At 41.0% G+C, this 26,365-nt stretch overlaps 1 protein-coding gene across 17 annotated transcripts in view; it reads right to left on the bottom strand.

Annotated features, from left to right (window-relative positions):
• The window catches only part of LOC138757918 (mitogen-activated protein kinase 10), a 300,847-nt gene that overhangs the window by 63,151 nt on the left and 211,331 nt on the right, over positions 1 to 26,365 (bottom strand). For 10 of the 17 annotated variants that reach the window (XM_069926038.1, XM_069926041.1, XM_069926035.1 and 7 more), the window contains one exon: positions 24,040 to 24,205. In XM_069926038.1, coding sequence (XP_069782139.1) covers positions 24,040 to 24,205 — 166 coding nt within the window. Of the gene's footprint in view, positions 1 to 10,399; positions 10,574 to 11,227; positions 11,300 to 21,724; positions 23,452 to 24,039; positions 24,206 to 26,365 lie in introns of those variants that run through there. The other 7 variants (XM_069926051.1, XM_069926047.1, XM_069926040.1 and 4 more) reach the window with 4 other exon arrangements.

Raw genomic sequence — 26,365 nt, 5'->3', positions numbered from 1 at the left:
GTCATACAAGTATTTGGATAGCCAAGGACTGATTAGGGATATTCAACATGGCTTTGTGCATGGTAGGTCATGTTTAAGCAATTTGATAGAGTTTTTCGAGGAGGTTACTAGAAAAGCTGATGAAAGAAAGGCTGTGGACTTCAGAAAGGTTTTGACAAGGTTCCAGATGGGAAGTTAGTTAAGATGGTTCAGAAACTCGATAGTAAACTTGATTAGAGAGAAAACAGAGAATGGTAAGAGTAAAAGATTATTTCTCAGACTGGAGGCCTATGAGTAGAGGTTCACCTCAGGAATCAGTACTGGGTCCATTGTTGGCTGTCATCTATATTAATGATCTGGATGATAAGGTGGTTATTTGGATCAGGAAGTTTGCAGATTGGAGGTGTTGTGGACAGCAAGGAAGGCTTTCAAAGCTTGCAGAGGGATCTGGACCAGCTGGAAAAATGGGCCAGAAAATGACAGATAGAATTTAATGCAGGCAAGTGTGAGGTTTTGTACTTTGGAAGGCCAGACAAAGAAAGGACATACATGGTTGGAACACTGAGGAGTTTGGTGGAACAGAGAGATCTAGGAATATAGGTACATAATTCCCTGAAAGTGTCATGGAAAATGTCAGGTATGTTACTATCCCTTATTGCACTCCTGAGTCTTGCTGCCTAGACTCTGCAGGATATCTTTTGGGTTATGAAGTGAGTGCCCTCCTTCCTCAGTGTTTTGCTGATGGACCCATGATACCTCCGGTGGGTTCAGCAGTAAATCCTGGCATCTAGGGCTCACCCCCTAGATGTCATTCAGTCACTCGGGGGCCCAGATAGAATCCTTTCTCCTCAAACAGAGCCACTGACTACCCTTTTCTGCCGCTCTGGAGAGATCTTTGACTGCTTGTCGTTGTATCTTTGCTCACTCTCCCAACTCCCAGGGTAGCCTTGATGTCGATGTGGCTACCAATCCTCTGAAGCCTACTTCAACCTGTCAGACCCTTGCCTTCCAGCTACATTGCTGCACATCAGCTGCAAGCTCAGCGTACCTCGGTTTCTTGTGCTCATAAATCTCCTCCACTGCTTCCCCCCAGGGCACTGTAAACTCGATGATGTAAACCAAATAGAGTGAAGCGAACCACAGCACAAGGTCTGGTCTGAGGATGGTTTCCATGATTTCATTTGGGAAACAAAGCTTCTGGCCTAAGTTTGCCACCATCTTCCAATCACATGCCTCATCTATCCAACTGGAGTCTGATCTTAATGAGGTGATTCTGGCTTGACCCTCACCTTCCCGGACAAATGTTGTTAATGGCCAGGGGGATGAAGGGGGAGGTAAAGCTTTGACACTTGTCCGCCAATTTTACAGCACTGCTGCAAGTCACTGTAGCACCTGGCTGTGATTCCAGGTATATCTGCTTTGAATGAGGCTGGTCTTGCAGCCCACCAAAATGTGTTTTAGAGTTGCTGAAGTTGGGCAGAGGGAGAATGTAGGGTCCTTTCCATACCACTGGCAAAGATTCATGGTAGATGGCAAGACATCATATGCAGCCTAGATGGTGAAGTTCGCTCTGAATGTCTCTATCTCCCACAACTCTTTTCAGGAGATCTTCCCTTTCTCCATTCCATCACATCTCATCCATTGTTCTTGCCTTGCCTGAGTGATGTAGATAGGGTTGTAAAGAGAACTTTTGGCATATTGACCTTCATAAATCATAAAACAAGTGGGGGGGGGTGGGGTTAATGAAAGCCAGAGAAGTTGATGTTATTGCCATCTGGTTGGAGGGAGTCCAGTTGGAAGATGAGGTGTTATTCCTCCAATTTATGTGTGGTCTCAGGCTGGCAGTGCTGAGACAATGGACAAATATGTCGGCAAGGGAATGGGATGGAGAATTGAAATTCTGCATCCGGTGCTCCCGCAGTGGTCTCTTCTACACCAGGGACACTGGACGCAGACTGCGAGATCACTTTGCTGAGCACCTTGGTTCTGTCCATTGCAATAGCGTGGATCGCCCAGTGGCCACCCATTTCATGATTCAAACCCATTCCAAATCCAAAATTTTGACACGATCAGTAGATGATCATGTCAGAGGTTTGGGGTTTGGAAGTTGGGTTGCCGATTGTTTGGACTAAAGGCTATGTGGCTGCGGAAGCTATGGGAGCACTGGAAATGAATCCATGGACACGCAGCAATTCTAGTGGTGGGGGGGGGGGGAGGGGGAAGGGAACTCTCTTTTGCTTCTCTTTTTCTGAGTGTAGGGGACACCAGGCAATTTCTTTTTCTTGTCTGCCTTACTGTACACTAAGGACATTTTGTGTGATATTACATTCTCTATTTTATTACATGAGAATAAAAGAATCTTAAATCTTGAATCCATTTTCCCTCTCTGTCTATCTCACTTCCATTTTATTTCTTCTTTTCTGCCTCTAATCCTATTCACTCTCCATCCCTTCGCTCTCTTTCCTGTCTCACACTCATCTCCTCCCTACTATTTTACTCCCTCTTCCTCTACCTCATTACCCTTCCTTCTCTCTCTCCCTCTCTCTTTCTCTCTCTCACTCTTCCTCGCTTCCTTGCTTTCTCTCCCTTCACATCTCTCTGTAACTCATGCCCTCTCCACTCCCTTTCTCAAAAACGGCTTGTACAAATACTAGGTGAGCCTTTGAGCAAAATACTGCAGATCCTGGACTTCTAAGATAAATGTACAAAATACAGAACATTGTCCGCAGGTCAGGCAGCACCATGAAAATGAAAATAAGGTTTCAGGCTATATCTTTCTATCTGGCTGATTTCCCTCAAGTAACTCTGGCTCCCAACTTTGATTGTTGTTTAATTCAGGTCACCAATCTAAAACTATATAACCATGGTTCTCTCTTTGTAGATGCTGCTTATCTTTCCTGTATTGTTCTGTATGAATTATTAATCCAGTCTTTAACTGAATTGAAATGTGATACTGTGTACTCTTTGGGCTAATTATACAAACATTAAAAAATAACACTGGTTTCAGTCCAATATGTTTGCAAGTCTAATTTTAGCACCTTCACCCCTGTTGAGAAGGAGAAGCAAAGGAGACGATCCTAAGGAAGGTGAGCATGGTGGCGAGGGGCTCTGCGGTTGAAGGACCCACACAAGCAGCATGCTAATGGCAATTTGCGGGTGAGGAATCCACACAGGCTGCAAGTTGCTGTCACCTTGAAGTCAAAGTACTCGCACCAAGCTGCGGGCTGCAGGGGACTGGCTCATAAGAACCAGGTATTGGAACCAGAATTCAGGAGGATGCTGATGGCAAGCAGGGCTCCAAATGGACCCTGAGTGCTGAAGGCTTCCTCATCATGTCAGAGGTTTAGATCTGGGCTTGGGTTGCCAATGATTTGAACTGGTCTGGAGTTTGTGGGGCTGCAGAGGTTATGGGACCACTGGAGGCAAATCCACAGACACTTGAGGTGGGGGCGGGGTGGGGGGGGAGAGCTCTCTTGTACTTCTCTTTCTCTGACTGTAAGGGATACCAGGCAATGCTAATGTGGCACATTTGGGACAGTATGGTTAGTGCAATGCTGCTACAGCACCAGTGACCCGGGCTCTAATCTGGCACAGTTCTCTCTGCATCTGCATGAGCTTCCTTTGGGTGCTCCGGTTTCCTTCCACTATTCAAAACATATGGAGAATGGTAGGTCAATTGGGTGTAATTGGGAGGCACAGGCTCATGAGCCAATAGGTCCTGTTACTGTGCAGTATGTCTAAATTTAAATTTAAATTTAACAGAGAATCTTTCCCTTTTGGCAGACTAAATGCAATTCTGTGTAATAATACATTTCTACTTAGTTACTTGAAAATAATTGGCACCTGACCTGATCTGATTTAGACCCAGAAACAATGAAGCAATGGTAACATATTTCCAAAACTGGACAGTGTGCAGTTGGGAGGGGAAACTCAAGGTGGTGGTGTGTCCAAGCATCTGGCATCCTTTAGCAAGCAATGAGAAACTAGGGGGACTCAGCAGGTCAAATAGCATCCTCGGGGAAAAATTGACAGCTTATGTTCCAGGTCAAGACCGAGTTTTGTGACTTTGCTGTCCCCATCTTCTTGGAGGTGGAGGTCAAGGTTTGCAGAAGGCTATGAGAAATGACAAGAGGAGTAACAGCATTGAAATCTATAGGTGAATGAACAGCAGAGACCTGGGGGCCAGTGATGGGAAGGGATAAATGATTAGGGCATTGGCCTGCTCTGTCCTGGATGATGGGTTGATGAAGGGTCCCTGCCTAAACATTGACCATTTCTTCTCTCCCACTGATGCTGCTCGACCCACCGAGTTCCTTCTGTGGAATGTTTGTTACTCCAGGTTCCAGTGTGACATGCGTCTCCCTTGTATCTCTTGTTTCTTGAGCTTTGTTGCATCTACAGTTATGTTGTCTCTTACAGTATATTCCATCACACTCCTGAATTCTACTTAAAGAATGCCAGAAGTATTTGGAAGAGTCAGGTTGGGTGTTACACAATCAAATATGAACATCCCCACCACCCTCCCCACCCCCACCACCCACCTCCCAGCCTTCCCTCCCTCGCCATTCTGATCTTATGAAGAAGCAAGTTTGGTGAAAGATATACAAGAGGACCTGCTGAAACTAATCTGAGGGACAGACAGATTTCACAGAGAGAACAGAGTTAACATTTTACGTTGATAATCTGCAAAACCTACTGACTATCCCAGTGTGTTGTGTTTTCACTCATATTCTCAGGATCTGCAGGATTTTACAGAACATTGATGCAGCTAGAGATATTTGGCTTTTATGACGCTGCACTGGGGAAACCCCTGCTCACACATGAGGGGGAATGAGATGATTAATTTCCAAACTCTGCAACCTTTGGCAGCATGGTTAGTGCCACAGTTATCACAGTGCTGTTACAGCGCCATCAATCTGGGTTTGAAACTGCCGCTGCCTGTAAGAAATTTGTGTGTTCTCACTGTATCTGTATAGGTTTTCTCTGGATGTTCTGGTTTCCTCCCACATTCCAAAAACCTGCACGGTTAGAAGGTCAAGCTTTATGGTGGCATGGAGACGTGGCTGGAAGAACCTGTTACTTTGCTGTATCTCGAAATGCAATCTGCATGGGAGCTAATGATGCCAGCTAACCGAGTATTTTCCATCTTTTTCTTTATGACCATAAGACATACTGTAGGAGCAACAATAGGGAATTCAGCCTGAGATCAACACGCAACAATACAAAAGGAGCATCTTCCACTCGGCCATCAGATTTCTGAATGGACAATGAACCACAGGTATTCCCTCAATTTTTTCTTTTGCACTAATAATTTATGTTTTTAAAAATGTAATTTCTAAACACCATGATGCTGCTGCAAAACAACAAATTTTGTAACATGTTCATGAAAATAAATATTGATTCTAATTCAAGTCTGCCCCGCCATTTCATTGTGAGCTGGTCCACTTTCCCACTCAGCCCCACTGCCCGGCCTTCTCCTCGCAACCTTTCATGCTCTGGCTAATCGAGAACCGATCAATTTCTGTCTTAAATGCACTCATAGACTTGGCCTCCACAACCACCTGTGTCAACAAATTCCATAATTTCTCCACCCCCTTGCTAAAGAAATTCCTCCACATCTCTGTTCCAACCAGATGCCCTTCAATCCTGAAGTTGTGCCCTCTTGTCTTGGATTCTCCCATTATAGGAAACTACCTGACTTCATCTATTCTGTCCATACTTTTCAACATTAAAAATCTTTTATTGAGGTTCTCCTCATTCTCCTTAATACCAATGAGGTCAAGTCAAGAGCTGTTAAACATTCCTTATATGATGACCCTTTCATTTCTGTAATCATCCTTGTGAACCTCCTCTGAACACTTCCCAATGTCAGCACATCCTTTCTTAATTGAGGAGCCCAAAACTGCTCACAATATTCCAAGTAAGATCTCACTAGTGCCTTACAAAGCCTCAACATCACATCCCATTTGCCTCTAGAATGTACCTCCTGTTTTCCAATATCTGGACTGTTATAAATTCAGGAAGTTTTTGTTCCTGGCTGACCTTAAACTGAGCATCAGGAAGTTATTGGGGAGCATTATTTGACAGTAATTTCATGGCACCTTTCAACTCTTTGCTGATGACTGAGAATAGCAATGATTAGCAGGGGCAGAGATTCTAGTTCATGTCGGTTTTATTGCTTCACAAAGGTACCACCAACTCTTGAGCATGACAAGTAAGAAAGCGTCAGATGTGGTCTCCTCCATTGCATCTATTGCACTAAACTAATCATTGATATTGCTTGGGAAATGGTTGGCCTCTGCAATGGTCAGGAAATCATCTTCTTAGCTCATCATAGACAGTTTAGCCTTGAATTCCTCCCCTGCTGACCTCAGCCACCAGTCAATCTGGATGATTATGCCCATCACTTCAGGAAGACATATTATAAGAGTGTGATGCTTGGATATGAATGTGGGATCACTTTGTTCTGGCCAAAGAATGCTGCTTTCATTGCTTTGCTAACATGCATCCAGAGTTGGAGCTTCAGCCGGTTTGCATTTCATTTTTAGGTGTGCCCAGTGCTCCACCTAGCACGATGTTTCTCATTCATTGATCCAGATTTGGTCCTTTGGCTTGTTGGTGGTGAAACAATGGGCAAGTCCCAGGTTGTAGTGATATACAGATCAGCTTCAAGTGGGCCTTCTCACAGGTGGTAGCAGAAAGAAGGATAACAGAAGGATCATATGACTGCACGTTGAATGAAATTTTATTGCCAACTTTAGCCAGAAGAAGATTTGGATCTGGAGCTGAGTTACCGGTGAATGGAACAGGAATCTGTGGAGCTGGAGAGGCCCAGGAGTGCTGGAGGTGTATCAATGGAAAATCCATGACTCTGAAGGGGTTCTCTTCTGTTTCTCTTCTCTCATGGTGACTCTTCATCTGCCTTACGGTAGGCAGAAGACAGTTTTGTGTAATGTTACATGTTTCGTAATAAAAAAATCTTGAATGTTGAAAGGTTAATGTCACCAATGCATTTTGCAACATTTCTAAATCTGTGAAAGATGTTGCATAAATGTAAGACTTTAATTAATTTCATCAAGTGGATTAATATGGCAGCCAGGTGCATTTTATGTGATCCTGATGCTGTACTGAAAGATTACTTCCATTAAAATTGAAAAGATTTCAGTTGCTGTTTTGTCAGGTTGTACATAGGAATATATGGTATATATGGCAAGCTCTCCACTGCCCACCGAGACAGAGGTGCACCAAAGAAGAGGTACAAGGACTGCCTAAAGAAATCTCTTGGTGCCTGCCACATTAACCACCGCCAGTGGGCTGATATCGCCTCAAACCGTGCATCTTGGCGCCTCACAGTTCGGTGGGCAGCAACCTCCTTGGAAGAAGACCGCAGAGCCCATCTCACTGACAAAAGACAAAGGAGGAAAAACCCAACACCCAACCCCAACCAACCAATTTTCCCTTGCAACCGCTGCAACCGCATCTGCCTGTCCCGCATCGGACTTGTCAGCCACAAACAAGCCTGCAGCTGACGTGGACATTACCCCTCCATAAATCTTCGTCCACAAAGCCAAGCCAAAGACATAGGTATTCTCCAGTCCTCGTTGTAAAAACGTGCAAACACACAACCAGACAACACATACATATAGAAAAATGATAAACATTTAATATGTATATACATAAATAAAAATAAATAAATATTGTTGAATAAATAGTAGAGTCTTAGAGGGATTGTATGAGCCGTTTGGTCAGTTGTTCAGCAGACTCGCTGCCCATGGGAAGAAACTGTTTCTCAGGATTGTAGTTCTGGTTCTGAGGCACCTGTATCTTTTCCCCGATGGGAGTCACTGAAAGATGCTGTGCGCGGTGTGGAAAGGGTCCTCAACGATTTTGTGAGCCCTATTCAGACAATGATACTGATAGATCAATGTGATACATCACATTGATGGGGGTTGGGGAGGGAGACTCCAGTGATCCTCTCTGCTGCTCTTATGGTCCTGTGGATTGATGTCCGATCCAAAGCTCTTCAGCAACTGCACCACAGAGTGATTTAGCCGGCCAGGATACTCTCGATAGAGCTCCTGTTTAAAGTTGGGGATTTTTCCTTCTAAATCTTGGAATTCTGAAGTGAGCTCTTCGTGAATGTTCAGTGTATTCAAGATTCAAGGTTCGGCAGACAAAGAAATAGCCTGGTGCACCTTACAGTTAGAGAAAGAGAAGGAAAAGAGAGTCCCTTCAGAGTCACTGAGTGTTACTTCCAGCACTCCCACAGCATTTATAGCCACACAGACTTTATTTCATACCATCAGCAGCCTGAGCTCCAGATCCAAACCTCCGACAAAATCAAGAAGTCTACAGTGCCTTTGGCACCCTCTCGCATCCTGGTTCCGATACTTGGTACTCCTTCAGCCGAATTAGAGTGAGGTGCAGCAGGTATCAAATGACTAATTTTACTAATGACTCCCACAGATGGTTGGGATCGATATCCCACTCAATGGATTAGTAGCGTAACCTTACATAAAAACAGGAGATGATGGGTATATTCAACATACTCAGTGGAACTTGGAATGTCATGGAGAGGTAACCCCTCTTTGACCTGAAATGCTACCTTTGTTTTTCTCTCCATTATTGTTGTTTGATCTGCCAAATAATTCCAGCCTTTCCTGTTTTTAAAAATTATTTTTTAGACATACAGCATGGTAACAGGCCCTTTCGGCCCATGAGTCTGTGCCGCCCAATTACACTCAATGGACATACATCCGAGGTACGTTTGGAAGGGAGGAAAGAAACCGAAGCCCCTGGGGATAACCCATGCAGATTTAGGGAGAATATACAAACTCTTTACAAACAGTGTCCTGATCGCTGGCGCTGTAATAATGTGGCACCGTACCACCCATGTTGTTGGATAAGACTTCCAGCAATTACACTATTTGACAACTATGGAATGGCTGTATGAAAGCTTTCTAGTGAAACTGACAAAACATCTACTTAAGTCTTTCAATAGATGCTTTGACGTTTATAAACAACATTTTATTTTAATTACAGCATGATGGAAGCTGATTGCAGCCATTTAAACCCATGCTTCCCAATTACACCTAAATTAACCCACAACCCCGTATGTTTGGGAGGGTGGAAGGAAATTGGAGCACCATGCAGACACAGGAGAATATACAAACTCCTTACTGACAGCGCTGGATTCAAACTCAAGTTGCTTGTGCTGTAATAGTGTTGTATTGCTTGGAAAGAGGCCTTTCTCTCCATGGGGCCCATGCTGACATTCATCCACACTAATGCCACATTAATTCCATTTGATTCTTCCCCTATCCCCTTAAATTTCCCAGATTCCAAAATACCCACACTTCAAATAACTTCCAGTGCCCAATTAACCTTCCAAGCAGTATGTCTTTGGGATGTGGCAGTTAATCCCAAAGACCTGGGGCAATCCAAAAACAGTCATAGGAAGAAGATTTAAGCACTAGACAGACAGCAGCAGAGGCCAACAATACTAGCAGCACCTCTGAGCCACCTCTTTTCCCCCAGTGGTGGGGAAAATGTTGTATTCATGATGTAATAATAGAACATTAGGAACATACAATAGAATTGTGGGAGTTATAGAATGGAAATCACATTGGACAAATCCAACTGCAGTTCAAGAGCTTGATGTGGAATAGATAAGGGGATCATGTGGAATCATGCATTTGGGTGTTCTGAAGGTTTTCTATAAAGAACTGCACATGGAGTTGGGTGGGGAAGGGGAATATAGGGAAAGGCATAATATATTAAAATGGTGTGGAGAATTGGTTCCTAGAAGGCTGGCAATGGACATTTTACTATGATGGTGCTCAGGCTTATAATTTGGTGTTGGGAATGAAAGTTAATATTTCCATTTGTGAACTATTGTTCAATCAATGGTTCAAATGACAAACTAGGTCTGGCCTTTGGATTGTTCCTGAGTTTGTTCTCTCTATGGAATTAGCTAATGGAAGTTCGAGAAAAAAACCCGTAAAGCTGGAAATCACAAATTGAGCACTTAGAAGGTCAAAATGTGTCCAGGTAAACTTGAATGGTGAGCAAGGAGGTGTACTGTATTTAAAGTTGCAGGGAAGGGGAGCTGGAGTAAACAGGACATGTTAAAGAAACCATTACTTTCAAAACTGGCCATTGGAGCAAAATGACACAGAAAACAACATGAAGCACAATAAGTTGAGTCAGAATGGTGTGGCCCCGATCTGTGGGAGAAAAAGTTACTGGAAGTGACTGAGTCTGCTTGCCCGCTCTTAATCCTGCACAAGAGGCATACAAATTATGAACAATTGAAAGGTAATGATGTGTGGATAATATAAGGGTGACCATATCAAAGAGTTACTCAAATTTATGCCAACACATTCAAAGGTCTGAACGATACAGGACCTTGCAACACACTTCTAAACATTCATTCGGTTCATTTATTTCTACTACAAAATAATACTATAATTTCCATGAAAAGGTATTTTCACATTTCACTTCTCCTGTGTTCTGAAATCTTTCCTATGACAAATGGAAGAAGATTGTAGCATTCCCAAAAATCAGTGTAATATCATTCACAGAAATCAGTTTTCTGAAAAAAAAAGAACCCCCTTTTTAAAATATCTTCAGCACTTTTCTGGGATATCCTGATAACTCAGAGAAAAGCAATACCATTGAAGTAAACTCATGATCTTTCAAAAAGTTCAACACAAATTGTCCATGATATTCACTTTAAGATGATATGAAAAGCAATAAATTATTTAAGTTCTTTGTTCATAGCATTTGTTGGTGAGGATTAGCGCAAATTACAAAAAAAAATACAGCTTTCTGGAAAACAATGTTTGTTTCATTGGAAAAACCTCTCTCTAGCCTGCATATTCTAGATGACGACTCCTTGCAAAGTTATTCTGTGGCCCTTTTAATCTTAAGATCATGGGATAATGTTTCTAATATTCTTAAGTTATTAACAGTTCTGAATGTACAATAATTAATCAACACTGATTCAATAAATATTAAGAACAAGCACGTGAAATATCTTGCCAGACTTCTGCACCAAATGTAAACTGTTTTCTTGGAAGAAGCAATTCTAATGTAAAATGATCGCAGGAACTTGCACTGTGCAATGCGTGTGCAATAATATAAAAAATACACGGTCACTTACAATTTATTTCTCACTCATCTGATTCAGGGAGTTAAAGAACACAAGAAAATCAAAGATCAGCTGCAACAAGCAGCATAAGGATACAGTCCCTTCCTGGAAAGAGGATTTTGTGGCGGACCATTTCTCCCATAATGCACCCAACAGACCAAATATCGACTACGAGTTCAGAAAATGGGTGGTAACACAAAACAAAAAGAATTAGGATTAGAAACATCATATAAAATGGGAAAACATAGTTATGGATCAGAAAACATAAAAATCAAATCACATCCCCTGGTAATGAGTACTCAATATGCTGGAAACCCAAAAAAGAACACAAAAGGATGTTAATGTTGACAGTGCACCAAGGCTTTCAATGCCCAAGTTAGAGAGGTAAAAGCAAGTTTTACAACTTCAATTCATAATGGGTCATTCTACGCCTAGGGCTTCTGAGAAAGACGCCATACTTATTCTGGATTTGACATTTAAATTCTGTGTAAAAACCAAAAGAAGCTTATGTTTATGAAGCGCTGATTTAACTTATGATATATAATCCTTGTGCATATTTCTGTGGAACATAAATTGGTGATTGAGAACAGAAAGTACAGTTCGACAGCATCATTGGTGGTTTGTTAGCAGAGAATTTCCCTGTTTCTTATAATAAATATTCAGACCTTGATAAAGAGCTTCATTCAAAACACAAGTTGTGTAGAGAACACAGCAAATTTTCTGGTTTATAACACCAGAAAATCTTTGAAAAATTTTTGGGCCTTCATTTTTTTTAAACATTTTATTCATTATTAAATTTTCAATCTTATGCTCTGATATCATCAGATTCCCATGATATTAAACAAAACATTCTTAAAAAAAACCAGAATCAAAATAAGTCCAGCATGCCACCAGTAAACATGATCATCCTCAAAGCCTAAATATTACAAATCAATCCTGAATTTTCCTTTGAGGACTTCCCCAACTCATGTGGTGGCAGATGGATTTGCCAACCATAGCATTTAAAGAAATAACTGCTGCCCACTGCAGGTGGAGACAAAATCACATCGACTGTCCTGTGTGGTTCTACAATTGTGGCCAACAATAAACCCAGAGCAGAACGCAGCTGGAAATTAGTACCCATAGGGAGCTGTGGATCATCCTCAGCAGAAGCAGGAAGGTACAGCATCACAGTTTGTGCCCTTATGGCCACTCCGCCACTACTATCACACTGAGGATTCACCCCTGCTTTAAACAAGGCTGCAGGAGGTCATACTGTGAGCAAACCCCAGCATACATACAATGGAGCTGCCAACCTGGTGAAGCTGAAACACAAGATAACAAGAAAGCTAAGAAGCAAAGGAGTGTCCACAATCACCATATCACGCCAGATTCAGAATCAGAATTTATTGTCATGAACATGTCACAAAATGTGTTTTGCAGCATGTATAGCAAATGTTGCTGTAAATTACATTCACAAATAAATTAGTGCAAAAAATAAGAGAAAGTGAGGTAGTGTCTGTGGTTCATTGTCCATTCAGAAATCTGATGGCAGAGGGGAAGAAGCTAATCTTGTCCCACTGGGTGTTCATCTTCAGGCTCCTGTACCTCTTTCCTGGTGGCAGTGGAGAGAAGAGGCCATGACCTGGGTGGTGAGGGTCCTTGCGGATCGAGGCAGCTTTCTTGAGACACCACCTCTTGTAGATATCCTTGATGGGGTGAAGACTGATACCCATGATGGTTCTAGCCTCTTCCCGTTCTGTGCATTTGCACCCCCATATGAGTCAGCGATGCCATCAGACATCAGATCTCTGCAATCCCGCCTCATCTACTCATGCATGGTGTAAGTATTTTTACCCCCCCTCCTCTTTGACTTCCTCCTGAGATCCCCACTGAGATAGAAGGTAAGAGCAAATGTAATTCACTTCATATGATACTTAGGAATAACTGAGAGCATGGATAGAGCAAACGTTGTGGGAGAAGAAAACCTTCTGGTCAGAGTAAAGATGAGCTGCACCACAACTCAGTCTCTTGGTGTATTATTATGACATGCAATTCACCAGCACCACCTGACTCTAGATATTATTGGCAACCCTGGTCCAAACATAGACCAAACAGTTCAATTCCAGAGGTGAAGTGAGAGTGAGTAACCTTGATATCAAGGCAGCCTTTGAATAAGTGTGGCATCAAGGAACTATGCTAAAACTGTCAATGGCCACATACTCCAATGAACGGTCATCCTTGGTACATAGGAGGATTTTTGTAGTTGCTGGTCAATCACCTTAGCTTGTAGTGCTTCACTTCATGAGGTGCTCAGGCTAGTTTTCCAGTCCCACCAAGCTTCAGCTGCCTAATCAAAGATTTCCCTTCCAATATAAGGTCAGAAATGCAATCTCTCAATAAATGAGATATGCCATGCCTTCAAGCAGCAAGATTTGTAGGAAATAACATTTCTGCTTCAGACCATAACCCTCTTCAACATGAGAATGTTTAACATCCATGCTCTTCCATGGCATTACCGAGCACATCATGACCAACATCCTTGGAGTTATTAATGACCAGGAAGTCAGTCAGACCAAGCACATCTATATGTGGCTACAACTGCAAGTTAGGCTAGCGTTCTGAGGTCAGTGAATATTTCTTGGCACTTCCATCACCTTCAAGGTACAGGCCAAGAGTTGAAAGAATTCTTTTCGCCTGCCTGGATGAGTGCAACTGCAAAAAGGCTCAATGCCCTCCAGGATAATGCAGCTCACTTCACTGGCAGCCCATCAACAGTTATTCCCTCCATCAGTTTTGAGATAGCATCAGTACACTCCTAGACTACTCGGACAGCACCTCCTAAATCAGGGTTCTCCAAAGGGGTTGATAAGTGCCAGGGGGGGTTAATCAATTGAACATTTGTGGTGGAAAGCAGGGGAGGATCAATGGAAAACAGCTCTAGGATTCCATGCCTGGGAGTTGATGAGGGATCAATTATCATGAAGGGGTCGACAGCCTAAAATGTTTGCGGAAATCTGTCCTAAATGCATATACTTTCCATAAAACCAAAAGACATACAGTGCCCTCCATAATGTTTGGAACAAAGGCACTTCTTTCCTTTATTTTCCCCTGTACTCTACGGCTTTAAATTTGTAATCAAACAATTCACACATGATTAAAGAGCACATACCAGATTGTATCAAATGGTACTTGTATACATTTTGGTTTGATGATGTGGAAATTACAGCACTTTTTATACATAGTGCCCTTATTTCAGGACACCATAATATTTGGGACATAGTAATAGTATGTTTAGCAATTTGCAGTGTATCCCTTGCATGCAATGAGTGCTTGACATTACCAGGTGCTGAGTATCTTCTCTAGTGATGCTCTGCCAGGCCTCTACTGCAGCCATCTTCAGCTCCTGCTAGTTTTGGGGACTTGTCCGCTTAAGTTTTCTCTTCAGCCTATGAAAGGGATGCCCAATTGGATTTTGAATGAGTGATTGACCCAGCCATTCAAGAATTTTCCAGATTTTAGATTTGAAAAACTTTTGCTGCTTTAGCAGTGTGTTTGGAATAATTATCTTGATGTAGGATGACACACTGCTCAATGAGTTTGGAAGCATTTGGTCAAACTTGAGCAGATAAGATGCTTCTATACTCATCAGAATTCATTTTGCTAACTGTCATCATCAGTTACAGCTGAATGAAGATGAGAATCACTGAGGGTCGTCACCACCCTTTTAACTGCTCCCATTGGGGAAGAGATAGAGGAGGGTCAGAGGCAGCACTAACACGTTGAGGAACAGCCTCTTCCCAGTGACCACGAGAATGCTGAATGACCAAAGGAACTGCTCACACTAACTACCTGAGACTCTAATTTTCATGGAGCAATATTCATTTATTTACTTATTTGTATTGATGAAATACTTGTCCTGCATATGTATTGTTTGTAGGTATGTGTGTTATGTCTGGTTGTTTTTTGCACCGAGGACCAGAGAATAGTGTTTTATCTGGTTGTACTTGTAAAATCGGATGACGATAAACTTGACTTGAAGTGTGCCAGTACCTGTAGCATCCATATGTGCCCAGGCTAATAACACCACAGATAAGATGGCATGCTTTAGATCTTGGACACCTCCACACTTTACTCTTGCCATCACTCTGATGCAGGTGAATCGTGGTCTCATCTGTCCACAAGACCTTTTTCCAGAATTTTGAAGACTCTTTTAAATATTTTATAGCAAACTGTAATCTGGCATTTAGTTTCTGTGACTAACTAGTTGCTGGCATCTTGCAGTTTAGCCTCTGTATTTCTGTTCATGAAATCTTCTGCGGACAGTAGACATTGACACATCTACACCTGCCTCCTGAAGAGTGTTTCTGATCTGTTGGTCAGGTGTTTGGGGATACTTCTTCATTACGATGAGAATTCTTCTGTCATTAGTAGTGGAGATTCCATGGAATACCAGTCGCTTTGCAGTTTCTGAGCTCAATGGTATATCCTTTCTTCTTCATGATGTTTCCAACAATTGATTTTGATAATCCTAAGTGTAAGGGTTAAAATGTATTTCTTACAAGCAAATTATGTATATGGCTTTCTAGAAGATTGTTTTCATATTCTTTAAGTTTCTTCATAGTAAGTTTTTGATCCAAGGTTATAGCTCGGTTTTTGACTATCTGAGAGAGATTTTTTAGCTTTGAATTTGCTTTTGTACTAGTTAGAACCGGATGCATGAAGATGGTTCAGATAATTCTTTTGACCATTCTTTTCTACATATTAATGTATTACTATTTTATTGTCTGTTTTAAGTATAGTTTAATTGTTTTTATCAAAGTTCTTAATGCATAAAAGTCTAATAAACAGTGAAAAACTCAATGCTACTTTAGAACAGGCTTTTCATTTAATGAGTCAAAACAATGTCATTTCCATGCTGTTTGAGTAATTATAAAGGAAGATAGTCACAATATTTAATAAAAAGAATTTGGCCTATTCACTTGTTATTCAATATAAGATGGAATTGAAGACATAGAAAGTTAGAAATTAGATTTGGAAGAGAAAATTAGATCAATGGGCTCTGTTTAGAGCAGACCAATAATGGAAGCACAAACATCAACAACACCAAGACCAATGAAGAAGCAGTAAGCCCTACTGGAAGTTCCTACAGTATGTTTATTACAAATTAGAACATAGTTTGGTGAAATAGCCACTTGTCCTATGAGGACTATCAGAGTTTAGGAGAGATTGATGTACATATTTGGAGTCTGAGTGCGACGATTGACTGAATGGCGGAAGCAGCAGCTGTAGCTGCAAAGGAATTATGTGTCGACAAGAGGAACTTATAGAAGAATTACAAAGTCAGCAATTAGAAACAATTAAAACAAAGTGACTCTTCTAGCAAGACTGAGGGAAGATATATAAAAGAAAAAGGTTACAATTGTTAGGGATACGCATTCCATAGAATTACTGCAAAAACCTTTATTAAAAACTGAAAGCAGCCACAAGGTAGTGGCTGAAGCTATACCACAAGATGGTGGTGCAGAGCAGAGGATGAGCAATCCAAAGACAGGTCATATATTAAGGCAACATCTGACATACAGGACCTAATAGGATCTAAGGATAATGTGTTGAATACTGGAAGCAAGAGATGTAAGCTCCAGTGTTATAACTACTGCATCTACATGTGTAAAGATTCAGGCTGATGCGGCAGCTCTTAAAGTGGAAAAAACATCAGTTTAAATTGGACACAAGATAAAGAGGAGTGGATAAGAATGACATAGGTGTGATGATGACAGGAAGAGGAGCTACAGAAGGTGCAGCGATGAAGAGGAGCAGCTAAAAAGGTGAAAGAAGCAACTGGAACTGGGCAAAAAATTGTTGTTAATGAGGCTAGGTCACAGGCACGAGAGAGCTCAATGGTATGTGATGCTGAAAGTAAATTATCAAAATCATCAAGTTTTGAGGAAGGACTTGGGGAAAAGAAAATATTGAAAACCAAAGATGATCCAGTGCTACAATCACAGGACATGGTTGATTCTGAAATAGACAGGTCTAGGAATAGGGCTGAACCAGTGATAGAACCACAGGACGTGCTTGGACATGAACCAGGCAGGTTAAGGCATAGGGTTGAGCCATTGTCACGGATGTGAGATGTGCAAGATTCCAAATTATTTAGGTTGATGCAAGGAGCCAGATCTCAAACCCCAATGGTGGCCATATTGAACAGAGATGAGAGCCAAGTGCCATCTTATGGAGGGTCATACCAGGTACTCCCAGCAAGTATTAGAAATACGGTGGACAAAGTAACGTACACATAGGCACATCAAGACAAGATAAAATAGCTGCATCATTAATGCAGTTACAGACTCTGTTCTATCCAAGAGATTTCATTTTTTTGATGGGGACCCCCTTGAATTCCAATAGTTTATAAATGCTTTGAACACAATATTGAAATTAGATGTCAAAGCCAGGAGGATTGTTTATGTTATTTGCAACATTTCACAGGAGGACCACCACAAGAGCTTATAAAGAGTTGCCAACGTATGAATTCTAAAGCAGGATTCAGACAGGCTAAGTGGTTACTAGAGAAGTATTTTGGTTATCTATAGAATTTCTACATTTTGGTTACAAGTATAGAATTTCTACAGCTTATTTAGAGAAAGTTATTTCATGGTCATTCATAAGACCAGAGGACACAAAGGGTTTACAAGCTTATATCCTCTTTCACAGAGGATGTTGCAATGCCATGATGGAGATTGGCCATCTTTGAGAGCTTGACATGCCTCAGAATATGGTAACCATTGTAGATAAATTACCCAACCAGATGAAAGAATTATAGAGAAGTTGTTGAATTCCAAAAAAGAAACTATGTGACAGATACTTTTAAGGATTGGGTGGAGTTCATTGAAGGCCTAGTGGACGTTGTCACAATAATTCCATGTATAGAATTAAAGGTACTCTAACAGTGAGTAAAGAAGTTGAAAAGTCTAAATGGTATCCTCAACCAAAATAGAAGAAAAGTGCATTTCCCACCTCCCTGACTGTCATGGATAAAGAAATTAAGGAAGGTGAAAATTCACTTGTTGCGAAGAAATGTTTGTTCTGTAATTATAAGTGTAATTTGGAAAAGTGTGCACAGATGGAAAAGAAGACAGATAGTGAGCAAATTGCTCCTTTGAAGAAAAATTGGAGTATGTTTCGGTTGTCTGTGTCAAGGCGCATCAGCAAAAACTGCAAAAAGTGATTCATCTGTGAAATATGCAGTCAGAAACGCCCCTCATATCTTCAACGAACAAACAACAAGGAAAGAAGCAGCTGAAAATAGTGCCGAAGCCTCAGTATTGACAAGCGGGTTGGTGAAAATAACTGCAAACTCTCGATAGTACCTGCGTAGGTCAAGGCCAAAAAAGGAAGTCCAATAGTACATATGTATTTCTTGACCCAGGAAACACTGCCCTATTTTCTCTTGTGGATCTAATGAATAAGCTTAATCTTCAAAGAAGATGTACAAAGATTCTAATTGAAAATTGAATATGCCTGGAAATTCACAAAAAACACATTGAAACCAACATGGTTTTTGGCCTAGAGATCACTGGACTAGATAGTAATGATTTTTTGTGAATTTCCAGGCATATACACTCAGAAGACTGTGCCTGTGCGTAAAGAAAACATCCCACATCAGAACGACATTGAACTGTGGATGTATTTGTTTACGCAAAATCAATTCTGAGAATGAGTTCTTAATTGGTTCAGATATACCAGTAGAACCACTGGATATGATAAAGGTGGTCCTGATGCAGTCAAAACTATGCTTGGTTGGACAATCAATGGACCATTAGCAGAAAGAAAACACGTTCAAAGTCGATCGGCTATAAGTGTCAATAAGATATCGATTGTGAAAGTTTGTGAAGCTGTGGAAGCAGCAGTTCAAGAATGACTTACCTGAGTGCATCAGGGATGACCAATAACCTTCAAAGGAGGACCAACAGTCCTTGCAAAATCTGCCAAGCTGCTTAATGATCATTATTGCATTGGATTGCTTTGAAGTAAAGGGAAATATGCATGCCTGATAATAGAAGTGCTATCGAACAATGCACACTGAATTTAAAGAGAAGATTCAAGAAAGATTCTTCCTTTCATTCAGACCTCACCGATTTGTGTCTGATACAAAATCCAAAAGTTACGCAGAGAAAGTACAATACAACTCTAATTATCTGAAACGGTCGGGACTGGGTCTATGACAGATAAAAGTTTTTTTTCCGGAGAACTGGTCATTTTTTAAAAGCAGCCCAGTAGCAACAGCAAATCACTTGTAATTGTGTTTTAAAAAAACAACAAATAACAAGGGAAAGCTTTTAAAGCATTAAAATCATGTTTAATTCTCAGCAAAAAATGCTGGCTGCTGCCTCCCCACTGAGACCCTGCTCCTGCCAGGAGCCTAAGGTCCCCGCTGCTGCCAGGAGTCCAGGAACCCAATGAGCCTGCTGCTGCTGGGAGCCCAAGGTTCCCATTCCTGCCCGAAAGGCCACTCTCCTTGATGACGCCAGGACAAGGGATTCTTCGGACCACTTGACGCTGGGAGACAGCGGTGCAGTTTGAGAGGGAGAGTTGGAGAGAAAAGTCAATTGGGAAAGGTAAAGAAATGGAAGAGAGGGGAGGGAGTTACCTGAAATGAGGGGCAATCATCATTCTAATTTCATGTCGGGTCAATTTCTTTTTCAACCTGTGAGGTCAGTTTGTCTTCTAAAGAATTCAGGATAACTGAGGATTTGTGATTTGTTTTGAACTTTTGTGGCTAACAGAATCACTGAAATTGATAAGGGCTTATGTCCAATACAGTGGGGATATGTTAACACAGTTAGCAATCCTGCTGATCTGGCTTCCCGAGGTTTAAAAGTCAAGTCTTTTCTGAAGAATGAAATATCAGGGCCTCAGTTTCTTCTACAGCCTCAAAATCTTCATAAATTAAAATAAATTTTTACCAGAAGATCCTGAAATGAAAACAGAAAACCCTGACATCAGGGGTAAAACTGCAAATGCTGTTCAGACAATGTCTGAACAAATGCATTTAGTTACCCGCTTAATCCATTGCTTTTCATCCTGGAACAGTTTGAAAAGGGTAATAGCATGGATGCTCAGATTGAAAAGATGCTATCTGAATGGTAACAAAAGAACAAGTGATGTTGCTGAGACACATGAAAGAGGTCATCTCACGGTTAAAGGAAGAATCAATGCTGAGATGGAAATAATCTGCTTTTGCCAAAGGAAGAAGTTTGCAGATGTAATTTCAAGTCTGAAAAAAGGAATAAATGTCAAAAGGACAAGCCACATTTGTAAAGTCAACCCTATTCTTGAGAATGGTGTTTTAAGAGTTGGTGGGCACCTTAGTAGATCTGCAATGCCAGAAGAGATGAAATTTCCTGTCAGACTGGCCAAAGATTTTCATATTTCAGAGATAATTCAACATATTCACAAAGAGATAGGGCATGGTAGTTGTAACCATATGTTATCCCGACTACGAGAAAAATATTGGATTTGTGGTGCCACTAAATTAAGCAGAAAAACTGTAACAAAATGCATAGTTTGTCAGCATGTAAATATTACTTCTGAATGACATCTGATGGCAGATATGCCTCTGGAGAGAGTCACTCCAGGTGACATATGTTGGAGATGATTATTTTGGATGCCTTGAAGTGAAGCATGCAATGAGTGTTGTGAAGCACTATGGTGTTATTTTCACATGTTTAGCCATAAGAGCAATTCACATTCACTTAATACAGACTCTTTCATCAATGCCTTTTGGCATTGTATTGCCAGACGTGGGCAACTAAAGGAACTATGATCAGACAATGGCACTAATTTCATGGGAGATCAGCACAAATTAAAAGATGCATTGAAAACTGGAATCAAACTCAAATTCATAATGCACTAGTTCAAAAAGAAATTAATTAGATCTTCAATCCCCCTACTGGATCACACATGGAGATGCATGGGAAAGATTGATTAGATCAGTGCAAAAAGTTCCTAATTCAATCTTATATGGACAGTTCTATTTGAAGTTGAAGTAATCTTCAACAGCCGTCCAATCACTAAGACTTTAACAGATCCAAATGATCTTGAAACACTTACCCCGAATCATCTTTTACTTCTTAAAGGTAAGCTTTGTTGCTACCAGGATAGTTTCAAAAGGAAAACATATATGTGTACCACAGGTACAATTTATAACAGATTTGTTCTGGAAAAGATGGGTGAAAGAGTATCTTCATCTATTGCAGGAGAGACAGAAATGGTTTAAGATCAAATGCCATTTCACAGCTGGAGATATTGTGATCATCATGGACCATTCAGCACCATGAAATTCCTGATTGATGGAAAAATTGTTGATACCATCCAGGACAAAAGAGAACTTGTTTGTCAAGTTTGGATTAAGACTAAAACTGGCTTTCTGAACAGACCAATTGCCAAAATCTGTCTTTTGCAAGAAGCAGGAAGCTTTGATGATTGACTTTCACTTTCTTTTGAATATTTACCCGATATATTACTGCATTTGATTTTTTTTCTTTGTAATGGTAATTATTATTTTTAGCTATAATAAATAGGGGCTGGTATTGCAAGAGTTCAAATGTACTTCTTACAAGCAGTTTATCTTTATGGCTTTCTAGAAGATTGTTTCCATATTCTTTGAGTGTCTCCATAGTAATCGTCTTTGAGCCAAGGTTACAGCTGGGTTTTTGACCATCTTTGAGAGCTTTTTTAGTTTTGAATTTGCTTTTGTACTGTTTTGAACCGAGGATGTAAAGATGGTCCAGATAATTCATTTGTACCTATTGACATTTTATTGTTTGTTTTAAGTATAGTTTAATTGTTTTATCAAAGTTCTTAATGCACTAAGTTCTAATAAACAGTGAAAAACTCATTACTACTTTAGAACAGACTTTTCATTTACATCAATACAACGGTGTATCCATGCCGTCTGAGCTATTATAAGGAAGACAGTTGCAATTGTAAGGTTTGGGCGATGTCTCTGACAATTTTATCCCTGCTTTTCAGCCTCATAATGGCTTCTTTGACTTTCATTGGCACAACTCTGGTCCTTATGTTGAAAAATGGAAACTACAGACTCTAAAAGTGATCAAAAGCTTAGAAGCAAGCCTAGTTCTCTTATACCTGCACCAATGAAACAATTAAATATTACTGAGTAATTACAAACACCTGTAAAGTCAAATGTCTCAAACATAATGATGTCCTGAAATTGTGGAACAATGTATAAAAAGTGGTGTAATTTCTACATGGTCAAACCAAAATATAACCAAATAATATTTCATAAAATCTGGAATGTGCCCTTTAATTACATGTGAATTGTTTGATCACTGATTTCAAACTGTGGAGCACAGGGGCAAATAAATGAAAATATGTCTTTGTCCCAAACATTATGGGGGGGGGGGGGAGAGGACTGTAGGAGCAGAAATAGATTATTCAGCCCATCGAGTCTGTCTCACCATTTAATCATGAGCTGATCCATTTTCACATTCACCCCACTCTATGGCCTTCTCCCTGTAACCTTTGACACCTTTAACCACCCATCAATCTCTTCCCTAATTACACCCAATGACTTGACCCCCACAGGAGCCTGTGACAACAAATTCCGCAGATTTACCACCCTCTGCATTACTGTTAGAAGTCCTACCAAGAAGTACACAGTCTTGGAACATCAGCACTTGCATGTCCCTTCCAAGCACATTTGGAAATGCAGTGCTGGACCTTTATTGTCACTGAGCCTATATCCTGGAATTCTCTATCCAACAACCCCGTGGGAGTACCTTCACCAGGAGGAGGACAGCAGTTCAAGAAAGCAGCCCACAACTATCTTTGTAAATGCAATAAGATAGGCAACAAATACTGCCATTGCCAGCAATGCACACATCCCTGAAATTAAATACATTTATTTAAAATCTGGGGAAAAAATAGTTAAATTAAATAATTGTCTTTGTGTAGAAATATAATATCAAGTATCCTTTGAAGGATAAGTGTATCATTCTTAGACTATGTGGTGTTAGAAAACTGTCAATAAACCTTTCTTCCCTACAAACAGCAAGAAAGATTACAAAACAATAAACAGCTTATAACTTATTTCCAATATAAATTCTGCTTTAAGGATATCTAAGTAGTTAATAGGAATGGAAATAACAATCTTCTTAACTAACAGATGACTAGATCATGGAGTGAAAATATTGGAGTTGTTGATGAAGAAATAGAAGGGATTTCAGTTAATTACTCTTCTCTTTCAATTTGCATTCTTACACTTTTCTCATTTCCTCATTTTGAAGAGTAAGGTTGAAGCAGATCTTCTGCCTGCTCTATAAGAGAAAAGATTAAATAAACCTGCGAGGCAAGTGAATAACAAAGGTGGTGACAGTTCTCCATATAATCAAATAAATTGAAGGCAACACTGGCAGGAAAATAGATCACAGTTTCATAGGAAATGTATTCTTTGATAACATAATTTCCTCTGCTCATCAATACTCTTCAACACCTCTCAGCCTTCCAGTTGAACTAAGCCAAAAGGCCAATCAGAGGATTGAGTTAGGATGGCCATCATTTTGAGCTGCATGGTTACTGAGCATAGAGACTGTTCAGATGAGATTAGTTCAGAATCATGAGGCACAGAGGAGGCCATTTGGTCCATCAAGTACTTGCCATTTTTGGCCCTCACTCAAGTTACTGGTGGTGTTAATAAGTTCAACGCCTATTAAAATAATTGCTTCATATCAAAACAATTATCAAGCAGATTTTGTTAATAACTAGAAAGCTTTCATTGAAAAAAAACATGCACCAGATTTTCAATCTAACAGGATGCTCCAAAATATGCAAAATATATCAATCAGTCCTACCTATGACACTTATGAGCTCCAACAAGAAATCTGAGTGCCAAGTAAAAATCTCACCATTTTCTTTGTACCCCATCCCCAGAATAACTTCTGGTGCTCTATAATATCGGGTTACGACATAAGGCGTCATCATGAAGCTTGTTCCAGCAGTCCTTGCCAATCCAAAGTCAAGGATTTTTAATGTGCAGTCTGACTTTACCACAATGTTGCTTGGTTTTAGGTCCTGTGAATATAAAAGTATACACGTAAGTACAAAATATTAATGTTGTTTTATGAACATGAACCTTTCTAGATTTGCCGTTTGTTTCCTGAATTAGTAATCTAGTTTCAGAATTATTACATAACCACTGAACTACCATGAAGAATGCAAAAACAACAAATGATGGAACTTTGAGGAAACAATGAGCTCATTATTGCTCATTCTAACAGGAATGCCAGGGTTCAACTGGCGCTGAGAGTAGCTCAGCTGGGGTGGAGAGAAAATGAAATCCTGCACCTTCTCAGTGTCATTTACACCAACTGGATGAATCAATATGGGTTATAAAGAATTTCGGAGGGCGATGATCCTAATAAGAACGAGAGATTGGTCTATCACATTGGTCTACTCATTCTTAACTAAAACATTCACCAATAAGACTCTAATAATCTATTGTCTAACCTTTCAGAATTCCTGATGATGAAGCATCAATCTCTCAAGTGCTGGTTCCCCCACTCCCTCAAAACTAACCTGGGCAGCTATTATTCTCATTCTCCCACCGAGACTCAATGGTTTCCTGGTTCCCCCACTCCCCTGAAACTCACCAGGGCCATGGTTCCCAAGCTCCTCCCAAACACTTTCTGGATCCTAGGTTTCCTCACTCCCCTTAAATCCACCAAGGTTCCAGTCCATGTGTAATAGAAGGGTCAAAAGTAATTGTAATGAATGAGCAATATCCAGGCCCTGAGAGAAAAAATTTTGGGGAAAAATAATGGCCTCATGAAAAAACCATCATGAAATCTTAGGGACTTTGACATTAAAACAGATAAAAGTAAGATGTATTCCAAAGGTATTGGGTGGGTTTAAGGCAAAGATTGATAGGTTCTTGATTAGCCAGGGCAACAAAGGTTATGGAGAGAAGTCCGAGTAGTGGGTCTGAGTGGGAAAATGGATCAGCTCATGATTAAATGACGGGGCAGTCTCGATGGGCTGAATATCTTATTTCTGCTCCTATGTCATCTGGTCTTAGGGTCTTAAAATCCAGATAATCTCCCAGATTGGTACCACCATAGTACCAAGCATGCTGCCTTATCAGATAATTACTATGGATGAATATTTAACCTCAGTGACAAACCCTCATTGACCTATAATTCTGCCATGACTAGGCATATTTACCACTCATATTTATGCATGATGCTGAACCAAGCCATGAAAGACCCCAACAATGAAGACGCTGTTTACATCCGGTACCGCACGGATGGCAGTCTCTTCAATCTGAGGCGCCTGCAAGCTCACACCAAGACACAAGAGAAACTTGTCCGTGAACTACTCTTTGCAGATGATGCCGCTTTAGTTGCCCATTCAGAGCCAGCTCTTCAGCGCTTGACGTCCTGCTTTGCGGAAACTGCCAAAATGTTTGGCCTGGAAGTCAGCCTGAAGAAAACTGAGGTCCTCCATCAGCCAGCTCCCCACCATGACTACCAGCCCCCCCACATCTCCATCGGGCACACAAAACTCAAAACGGTCAACCAGTTTACCTATCTCGGCTGCACCATTTCATCAGATGCAAGGATCGACAATGAGATAGACAACAGACTCGCCAAGGCAAATAGCGCCTTTGGAAGACTACACAAAAGAGTCTGGAAAAACAACCAACTGAAAAACCTCACAAAGATAAGCGTATACAGAGCCGTTGTCATACCCACACTCCTGTTCGGCTCCGAATCATGGGTCCTCTACCGGCACCACCTACGGCTCCTAGAACGCTTCCACCAGCGTTGTCTCCGCTCCATCCTCAACATCCATTGGAGCGCTCACACCCCTAACGTCGAGGTACTCGAGATGGCAGAGGTCGACAGCATCGAGTCCACGCTGCTGAAGATCCAGCTGCGCTGGATGGGTCACGTCTCCAGAATGGAGGACCATCGCCTTCCCAAGATCGTATTATATGGCGAGCTCTCCACTGGCCACCGTGACAGAGGTGCACCAAAGAAAAGGTACAAGGACTGCCTAAAGAAATCTCTTGGTGCCTGCCACATTGACCACCGCCAGTGGGCTGATAACGCCTCAAACCGTGCATCTTGGCGCCTCACAGTTTGGCGGGCAGCAGCCTCCTTTGAAGAAGACCGCAGAGCCCACCTCACTGACAAAAGGCAAAGGAGGAAAAACCCAACACCCAACCCCAAC

This window comes from Narcine bancroftii, chromosome 3, assembly GCF_036971445.1.
Source record: "Narcine bancroftii isolate sNarBan1 chromosome 3, sNarBan1.hap1, whole genome shotgun sequence".
Lineage (NCBI taxonomy): Eukaryota > Metazoa > Chordata > Chondrichthyes > Torpediniformes > Narcinidae > Narcine > Narcine bancroftii.
This window is presented reverse-complemented; position numbering and strand designations above follow the sequence as displayed.